The sequence below is a fragment of the Oncorhynchus clarkii genome, chromosome 12, assembly GCF_045791955.1.
Source record: "Oncorhynchus clarkii lewisi isolate Uvic-CL-2024 chromosome 12, UVic_Ocla_1.0, whole genome shotgun sequence".
Lineage (NCBI taxonomy): Eukaryota > Metazoa > Chordata > Actinopteri > Salmoniformes > Salmonidae > Oncorhynchus > Oncorhynchus clarkii.
This window is the reverse complement of record NC_092158.1, coordinates 64,478,458-64,488,831: the sequence shown is the minus strand read 5'-3', so window position 1 is coordinate 64,488,831 and position 10,374 is coordinate 64,478,458. Positions and strand designations below refer to the sequence as shown.

The following is a 10,374-nucleotide window of genomic DNA, read 5'->3' as shown; positions in this document are numbered from 1 at the left end:
AGAGAAGAATGGAAGAAACTCTCCAAAACAGGTGTACCAAGCTTGTAGTGTCATACCCAAGAAGACTCGAGGCTGTAATCGCTGCTAAAGGTGCTTCAACAAAGTACTGAGGAAAGGGTCTGAAATACTTAAGTAAATGTTATATTTCAGTTTTTTAAATGCTTTGTCATTATAGGGTATTGTGTGTATATTGATGAGGGGAATGTCTTTTTTTAAATAAATGTTATAATAAGGCTATGTAACGTAACGAAATGTGGAAAAAGTGAAGGGGTTTGAATACTTTCCGAATGTACTGGATATCCTAACATGACTTTGTCGGGTAAAGACTGACTCAAAACTCAAAAGGACTGACAGTGAATCCTCTGTTTCACCACCGGGTCTGCTTTGCACCAAACAGCAGGATTCACAAACACCAGGAATCTTCAACTTCTATTGTTCCACCTTCACGCTTAACGCTACCCCAGAAATCACTCATTTCATTGGTGCCCTGTTCCCAAGAGCAAAGCATGACACGGAGCACCTGCTCCCTCTGGTCAGAACACAAACAAATATCATATGTCCACTACAGTTTACCTTCACTGATTCAACTGCACCCAACTCCTTTCCCACCCACCCTGAAACCACAAATGAATCCTCCAAAAGGTCAAGGATCCACTTTCTCCAAAAATGTCACTCCTACTGGACCAGATTCTTCTTTATCATGTCTACTGATGCCAGGCTCGGCGTCCGAGCTCTTCACCACACCTTGCACCTCACTTAACTCACCCTCATTCACTTCCATTTTACCTCAAGAACTCACTGTTTGCACTTGACACCAATCTTCTTCAACACCCGATCTCCATTTGTATCGCCATCTTCCTCAGATTCACCTCTGCTTTCCTCATTCTCTTCCACCTCTTCTTCCTCTTTTCTCCTCCTCCATTCCTCCTCAGAAATCCGCCTCTCTGTGTCCCTATCCCAATATTCCTCTTCTCCCAACTTTACTTGTGGCCCTGTGGCATCCTGAAGTAACCCCATCTCATAATCGTCCTGCTCACCTCGGAAATGTGTATTTTCCTGGCGCCGACATTTTGAGAGCATGAGCAGTCGCACAACCGTTCTCCCGTCCTTTCTCCTCTCCTACTGTCCCCCGACGAACAACGAGACCGATATTTAATTGATGTATAAATGTCAAGCATCCGGATGCCGTTTCCACTCACTGCCAAGAATGGCGATGAAAGGAAGCCCATTGGCCTGCTGTTGGAGAAGATGGAGCGAGATCAATTTCTGCTGACATTCTGCTCATTTTCTCGTCAATGAAACATTTGATCTCCAAACAGTTTTCCATTTCCAAAACAAAAATGTGTAACAAACAGAGTGGACTGCGTTTTGTAGACTTTACCTCTTGCCAAAGTTTTTACAAAATTGCGTTGTTTAGAAAGGGTGCAAGGGCGAATTGAGTTATTACATTTCAGAGTAGGTGTTCCCTAACGGTTAATAGGCAAATAAATGCTAGAACGCTTGGCTCTGCCCACCACAAATCCGACACCAGTAGACCATCCCCTCACCGGCTCTGTTAACGTTGAAGAAATCAAGACTCACTTGAAAAAAAACAAAGCACCAGGGAAGACAACATTGACAGCACACTCATCAAACAAGCACCTGATGAATACCTGCACCTCCTTTCTAACCTCTTCACAGCATGCCTCACGGAAGGCTACTTTACCCTACCTTGGAAATCTGCAGTTGTCACAGTGATCCATAAAATGTCACAAGTTATAGACCAATCAGCCTCCTTAGTCATGTCGGGAAGCTGTTTGAGAGAGCACTGACCCAAAGACTGAGCGGCCACACTGAGGAAATGGGCCTCCTTGGAATCCACCAAGCTGGCTTCAGGAAAACAAGATCAACCACCGATAACATTCTAAGACTGTCAGAGGACATCCTTCGCAACTTAGCTAAAAATATAGCACTTGATTAGCTAACGACTTCCCTCACCGTAATGTTAACAGAACTGCGGGAAAGCAGTGCTCGGCAGGCGGGCGGCGAAGGCCACTGTGTACCAGTGTCCCTTAGCTAGCTAGCAGCCTCCCTCGGTTGGGTTTTTTGTCGGTTGGCATCCAAATTTGCACCGACACCTAGTGTGCTGGAATGTGTGCCAAAGACTGCGCTAGCAGCACAATGGCAGTGGGCGCGGCATGTAGTAAGTGACGTGTAGTGGGCGCAGAATGTAGTTGATGTGGTATGTAGTAACCACAATCTGCATGTAGACATTAAATGTTCAATCTGACATCTGCATTGACCGTGCAGCATTTTATGGTGATATGGCAGAAGTCAGGCCATTCATACGTCTTGCGCTTTGCGGAGCAGCGCAGAGCTGTTGTCAAGGAAGTGAGTTTGTGTTTATACCGGACCTCATGCCCTCACCTACCGCCAACCAATAATGCCAATGCGTAGCTATAAGGGGCCCTCCTCATTGATCCAACATTTGAGAGGTACAGAGCTCAATTTGGCCTCTTCGTGCCTCCGGAGGCTCCGCAATTGTGTCACACCATCCATATGGCGCCTCTGACCATATTATCGGATCAAGCATCAATTGGCTTTTATTAACTGAAGATGGGGAAAAGGTTGGAAAAATTCAAAGTATGCGGCGTCTGTATCACGGAGCCTTCAACTGCAAGGGTTCGTTGAGATTCCACTCTGTTGCGTTGTGGACGTCCCCATTGAAATGTAAGACATCCAGCGCAACCTAACGGAGTGCCTGTGGTTAAGAGACAATTTATGCTTGATATGAAAATGTGGTCGGAGGTACCATATGGATGGTGTGACGCAATTACGCAGCATCTGGAGGCATGAAGAGGCCAAATTGAGCTCCGTACTGCATGAGCTACGTACATCTCAAATGTTGTGACTATGAAGGACTTAAATAGGAGGTGTAATATTGCAGTTTAAACCGAATAAGATGGGATTGTATGCACTTGGTAATGGACCTAGTTCTTTCCCAGTGGGCCCAATCAGGGTCAGGATTGTTCGACTTTCAAACCATTCAAGAACTTGCATACTTCATGCGACTTCCGGGCACGCCTCAAGGGGTCGCCATCCTACTTCTGATTCCAATGCAAGTTGCAGGGCCAGTGGGTATACTGTCTGATATGCCAATTCAGTGTTGATTTTAGCATGTAAATCTTGGTAGGGCATACCCAATTTTTTTAGATGCATGCCAGCAAAGCCACTAAACCAGTGGCGACCCATCATTCAGGGCAGGTGTATCACCTGCATTTTGGAGGTGCCTTACTCAAAAAGGAGATCATTTTTGTATCCAGATTTTTTAACTCAAAATATATATATATTTTTTTACAGTTTACAGACTGATATATGACACCTATTAATGCCAATATAACATGCAAAACAAGCAACTACAAAAAAATATACAGTGCTTTCGGAAAGTATTCAGACCCCTTGACTTTTTTTTGTTATGTTACAGCCTTATTCTAAAATGGATCAAATAAAAAAACAAATACTCAGAAATCAACACACAATGCCCCATAATGGCAAGCGAAAACATGTTTTTAGATTTTTCTGCAAATGTATTAAAAATAAAAAAACAGATACCTTGTTTACATAAGTATTCAGACTCAAAATTGAGCTCAGGTGCATCCAGTTTCCATTTATCATCTTTGAGATGTTTCTACAACTTGATTGGAGTCCACCTGTGGTAAATTCAATTGATTGGACATGATTTGGAAAAGCACACACCTGTCTATATAAGGTCCCACAGTTGACAGTGCATGTCAGAGCAAAAACCAAGCAATGAAGTCAAAGGAATTGCCCGTAGATCTCCGAGACAGCATTGTGTCGAGGCACAGATCTGGGGAAGGGTACCAGAACATTTCTGCAGCATTGAAGGTTCCCAAGAACACAATGGCCTCCATCATTCTTAAATGGAAGAAGGTTGGAACCACCAACAATCTTCCTAGAGCTGGCCGCCCGGCCAAACTGAGCAATCTGGAGAGAAGGGCCTTGGTCAGGGAGGTGACCAAGAACCCGATGGTCACTCTGACAGAGCTCCAGAGTTCCTCTGTGGAGATGGGAGAACCTTCCAGAAGGACAACCATCTGCAGCACTTCACCAATCAGGCCTTTATGGTAGAGTGGCCAGACGGAAGCCACTCCTCAGTAAAAGGCACATGACAGTCCGCTTGGAGGTTGCCAAAAGGCACCTAAAGACTTTCAGACCATGAGATACAAGATTCTCTGGTCTGATGAAACTAAGATTGATCTCTTTGGCCTGAATGCCAAGCATCACGTCTGGAGGAAACCTGGCACCATCCCTAAGGTGAAGCATGGTGGTGGCAGCATCATGCTGTGGGGGTGTTTTTCATCGTCAGGGACGGAGAGACTAGTCTGGCTCGAGGCAAAGATGAACGGAGCAAATTACAGAGAGATCCTTGATGAAAACCTGCTCCAGAGCGCTCAGGAGCTCAGACTGGGGATAAGGGTCACCTTCCAACAGGACAACAACACGAAGCAAAACAACGCAGGGTTGGCTTCGGGACAAGTCTCTAAATGTCCTAGAGTGGCCCTGCCAGTAATTGCTACTCTGCTACCCCTGCCCTGAATGACGGGTCGCCACTGTGCCAATTGACTATAGAAACATTTAAATAGTGTTTACCACACAAACACACGCACACACACACACACACACACAGACAACTTTTATTTGATTAAATTCTTTACAGTGCATAATACCAATTGTGCGACAGGTTTTTCTTCTCTCTCTCTCTCTCTCTCTCTCTCTTTCTCTAACAATCTAAATGTTTCCTCTTTCTCTCTTTCCCTCCCTCATTCCCCCTCTCCGTCCCAGAGCTGGATGGTCCTAACCAGCTGAATGTGTCCATGGGGCTCCAGGCCCTACAGCAGTCTCTCCAGCCCCTGGCGGAATGCTACCCATCCACGGGTCGGCCTCCAGTCAGCCACGCCTTCACCATGCTGCGTCTCTCCCTCACAGGTCAGTCAGTCTCAGCCTCTAGATTATATCTCCTGGACATTCTTACCTCACTATCATGGGTTGTGTAGGTCACACTGTAGCAAAATGTTTGCAGCAGAAAAAGAAAACCTATGTTGTTATTGGATACAGTTTCAGTTATTTAAAGGTACAATTAGTATTCCCATTTCAAAATGTTAACTGCCTACTGCAACACTGGTGAGGGCTGTAATCTCAAGAGGTTGATGTTGAGATGTGCATTTTTTTATTTAACCTTTATTTGTCTAGGCAAGTCAGTTAAGAACAAAATATTATTTACAACGACGGCCTACCGGGGTGCAGTGGGTTAACTGCCTTGTTCAGAACACCAGATTTTTACCTTGTCAGCTCTGGGATTCGATCCAGCAACCTTTTGGTTACTGTCTCAACACTCTGACAACTATGTAGTATCAATATCATTCAGCTTTCAACACCCATGAGAGAGATCATTTTAGAGCTCAACGTTTGATCTTTGAACATCTGCACAACACAAACCGTCTAACACAGAGGTCACAACACAAACAGTCTAACAGAGAGGTCACAACACAAACAGTCTAACAGAGAGGTCACAACACAAACAGTCTAACAGAGAGGTCACAACACAAACAGTCTAACAGAGAGGTCACAACACAAACAGTCTAACAGAGAGGTCACAACACAAACAGTCTAACAGAGAGGTCACAACACAAACAGTCTAACACAGAGGTCACAACACAAACAGTCTAACACAGAGGTCACAACACAAACAGTCTAACACAGAGGTCACAACACAAACAGTCTAACAGAGAGGTCACAACACAAACAGTCTAACAGAGAGGTCACAACACAAACAGTCTAACAGAGAGGTCACAACACAAACAGTCTAACAGAGAGGTCACAACACAAACAGTCTAACAGAGAGGTCACAACACAAACAGTCTAACACAGAGGTCACAACACAAACAGTCTAACACAGAGGTCACAACACAAACAGTCTAACACAGAGGTCACAACACAAACAGTCTAACACAGAGGTCACAACACAAACAGTCTAACACAGAGGTCACAACACAAACAGTCTAACAGAGAGGTCACAACACAAACAGTCTAACAGAGAGGTCACAACACAAACAGTCTAACAGAGAGGTCACAACACAAACAGTCTAACACAGAGGTCACAACACAAACAGTCTAACAGAGAGGTCACAACACAAACAGTCTAACAGAGAGGTCACAACACAAACAGTCTAACACAGAGGCCAGCTCACTTTCTCTCTCTCTTTTTCCTCCTCCACCCTCTCACACATATCTAGCTACTTTCGGTATGACAACCTAGGTGTGACCTAGATTGACAGAGTCACACTTCCTCTTCTCATGATGGTGAAACCGTATTGGCCAACCTCGCTCTGCACTAGAGGAAGAGAACTCTGAGAGAACAAGAAGAGAAGGGTCAGACCCAGGCACTTTACCAGACAGCAGCATTGTGCTAGTCAAATGTTAGTGTGATTGAGTGCAACTAGAGGAAATCGAGCCCATTTCCTGCTCTGTAGCTATTGTTTGTCATGTGTACGAGTACGCATTGCTAACGTTGATGGAATTGATAGATTGATTGATAGAAGGTTGATGGAACGTTGCTGGTGGAGCGTGGAAGATTGATGGGGTTGCTGTGGTTGATGCTGGTTTGGGGCTAGGTGCACTTGTGATATTTAGTCTCAAATAGAGATGGAGAGGGAAGAAGAACCCGAAGTTAAAGAGGAGCACTCCAAAACCCCAGGTGAGTAACAACAAGAGAAAACAGAAGATTGTTATCATTTGGGCCAGTTTTCAGTGCTCAGATTAAGCCTACTCCTGGACCAAAGCATGCTCAATGGAGAATAGTCTCCATCTGGGTCTGGGAAACCATCCATTTGGGTAGAAAAGGAGGTGAGAAAATGTTTCAGGGAAGGTATGTATATGTTTTACTATCCTTGTGGGGAACAGAAGTTCTCACAAGTTTTGCCAGTCCTCACAAGGAAAAATGCCATTTTAGGCTTAGGGTTTAGGGTTAGGATTAAGGTTAAGGGTTAGGGCTTAGGGAAAATAGGATTTTGAATGGGAATCAATTATTTGGTCCCCACAAGAATAATACAACAAACGTGTGTGTGTGAGCATGCGTGTGTGGTTGCATGCTACATCCTCTCAGTCAGTGCAGGATCAGTGAACCTCCTGAACTCATCCTCCATTTTGCGTGTTGGTGTGTGCCATTCGTGAAACATATATATTTTTAAATTAAGCTCTTGGAAACCATCAAGTCAGGGACGCCGGTCTCCATCATTTAAGAGAAAATGGTTTGACGGAAAACAAATACTATTTGAACCCACTCTCGATCTCCCTCTATAACTCTGCCATGCACAGTAGGCTATAGGGCCCTGCTTTCTGTGAGACTAAGGGCTCGATTCAATCCATATTGCCAAAGTTCAGCACCAGAGCTCGCTTAATATTTCAAGGTAATGTCTGATTGAGCCGCCATGTGCAGCGTTTACCGGGAATGCAGTTTCCGCGTAGGAGGGAACATTGCTTTTAAATGTAATTTGCGCTATAGAGCTGAACTTGGTTGTGTACAGTTCTACTATGTCTTACCTGTCTTCTACTGCCGTATGAACAGAACTCTGCTAAGGTGAATAAACAAGAACTTTGTGTCTTCTGAGCAGGATGTGGTTGACCTAAATGGAGACAGAACAATAGAGCGAGAGAGGGAGGAGAGATGAAAAAAAAAAAAATCTACACTGGGAGTTGAGTGTTTTTGCATATTGACTGCCGTTAAAGTGAAACACTGTAAGCTTCAACTGTAACAGGTCCCTCCCTATAGGTTGTAAGCCTCATATGCAGTCTCAGTACATGATGCTACCCCGCAAACGTCTGAGTGAGACTACAGCATTAGGTTGTAGTCAGGGTTGGGTAGATTACGTTCTACATTTATTCTGTTACAGTTACAAGTTACCTGTCCCAAATTGTAATCAGTAATGTAACTTTTGGATTACGCAAACTCAGTAACGTAATCTGATTACATTCTCTTACTTTTAGAGGACTTTCCCTTTAAGAGGCATTAGAAGAAGACAAAAATGTATGTTACCAATTGAACGACATCTTTTGCAGGATAAATCAATGTTAAAGTTTATATAGCTGGCCATATATGGATGTTACATTTTACTTTATGGGTTGGTTATGTAGGCTTCTTCTTTCTACTACATATAATAATATGATTCAATTATATCTTTACATTAAAAAACCAAAGTCTATCAGAATTCCAGTCATGCCGTGATCTTCAAGAATAGGACTTGGAAATATGGAAGTATAGATTAGCCAAATTGATTTACCTGAGCATGACTCCAAAACTAAGGACTTATTAGCCAGCCCTACTCGTTTGTTGTCGCGGAGGACTGATTGGGCTCATTGATTTGAAAAATGGAATGGCATGCTTTGCCAAGAGTGTTCAAAGCTGTCATCAAGGTAAAGGGTGGATACTTTGAAGAATCTCAAATATATTTTGATTTGTTTAACACTTTTTTGGTTACTACATGATTCCCTATGTGTTATTTCACAGTTTTGATGTCTTCACTATTATTTTACAATGTAGAAAATAGTCAAAATAAAGAAAAACCCTTGGAATGAGTAGGTGTCCAAACCTTTGACTGTTACTGTACATATAATTTATAAATCCCAAAATAGATGTAACAACTACAGATTACTACTTTAAATCTATCACAAGTGTGCAAGTTTGAGCACGTGTCCATTAGGACTATGGATGATCTTTTATCAACATGAATTAGATTGAGCAATACAAGCCCCACTTTTATTCCATAGGCTTGGATCCGCGCTATGCAGCTGTTGCAAGAGCGCATTTTTCACTGGCTGTCCACTGGTTTGAAAAACAATGATTGATAAGCAGCTTAAACTTCTTGAATTCAACCATTATCATGTTCAAATACACATTTAGATTTGTGAACAGCCATCCACAACGACCTGTAGCCTACAAAAGCCTATTCCTGCTCTTTTCCCGCGATCCATCAAACACATTTGGTGCGTCATTTTAGCGGTCTCTACTTGTGTTCAGACTCGCTCAGGTGGAACAAACTTACATTTGCGCCTTTTTTCAATGCTGATTTCAATGTCTGAGAGAACAGAAGTGTCAACAAAAAATAAATTCGCAAACATCCTTTCTGAATTTAATAGTAATCCTCGAAGTAATCATCTAGTCTTTCAAAAGTATTGGTAATCTGATTACAATATTTTGCTGATAACGTAATGGACTACAGTTATTACATGTAATCCGTTTCTCCCCAACCCTGGTTGTTCACTCAGGGTTAATGTACCATCATTCAGTTTTGGGTGTCATCAACCTGTATTTTCCCCAGCGGAGTCATGTACTGTAAATGCCGAGCCTGGTTAAACCAGGCTTAACGCTGCACTCAGTAGTAAGCACAGCATTCAGTCTGTCCTAGGAAATGCTTTCCACCATCTATGTATCAAATGTACAGAACCCCTTTGTTGGAGTTGCATTTCTCTTTTTCTCCGTTTATTTGCAGTCCTTCCCATATTCGATGTTATATAACAAGTAAATACGCTTGTCTGCCATTCACACGAAGTTTAAAACCATTCTGAGCCATCTCAGCAGTACTTAGTGTGATTTAATGGGTGACCGACAATGATATGTGTTTTTCACCAGAGGCTGGGGAATTGAAAGACAACAGTGTTACAGCTAATGCCTTTTACACGAGCATACAATCACACATCCGAGGCCCTGGTCACCACCACCACCCTTCAAACCCACAAACGTCTGTATTTCTTTGCACATTGTTTAACAACTGGGTGTCAGCTGTTGGTTTACCCCTTTATTTGTTATTTCTAAAAATAGAAGATATTTCGTAAGCTTTAAAAAAAAAAAAATTTACAGATCCCTTTTTGGGAGCTGCAAGAAGCAATTTCAACTTGTGTGTTTTTGTGTAATTCATTTTCTGAAAAAGAAAAATAGCATTTGGCCTCTCTTGCTCACATGTTTGTCCTCCGTCTTTTACCCCAGATGTGAAGGTCCCCAGCAAATCAGAGACCAAGCGCTACAGTGAGATCTTCCGGGACTTCGATAATTTTGAACTCTCTCTGGTCAACTCGTAAGTCTTGACTTTTAGATTCACTCATCATGTACACTTGTTACCATTGTCACCCTCCACATCATAATCAGTCCATCCTTCAGAACACCTTGACATGTTTTACATTTGAGTCCTTTAGCAGACTCTCTTGTGCAGAGCGTCTTAAGGTAGCTCGGTGAGACAATCACATATCACATTCATAGTACGTAAAACCTTTCCTCAATAAGGCAATTATTAGCTAGTAAGAAAGACCAATGTGACTGTTAGT

The 10,374-nt window shown here is 42.9% G+C and overlaps 1 protein-coding gene across 1 annotated transcript in view; it reads left to right on the top strand.

The window, feature by feature from the left end:
• The first annotated feature begins 6,390 nt into the window (after positions 1 to 6,390).
• The window catches only part of LOC139421022 (GEM-interacting protein-like), a 37,604-nt gene continuing 33,620 nt past the window's right edge, over positions 6,391 to 10,374 (top strand). The window contains exons 1-2 of the mRNA XM_071171496.1: positions 6,391 to 6,754; positions 10,040 to 10,127. Coding sequence (XP_071027597.1) covers positions 6,703 to 6,754; positions 10,040 to 10,127 — 140 coding nt within the window. The 5' untranslated portion in view covers positions 6,391 to 6,702. The remainder of the gene's footprint in view (positions 6,755 to 10,039; positions 10,128 to 10,374) is intronic.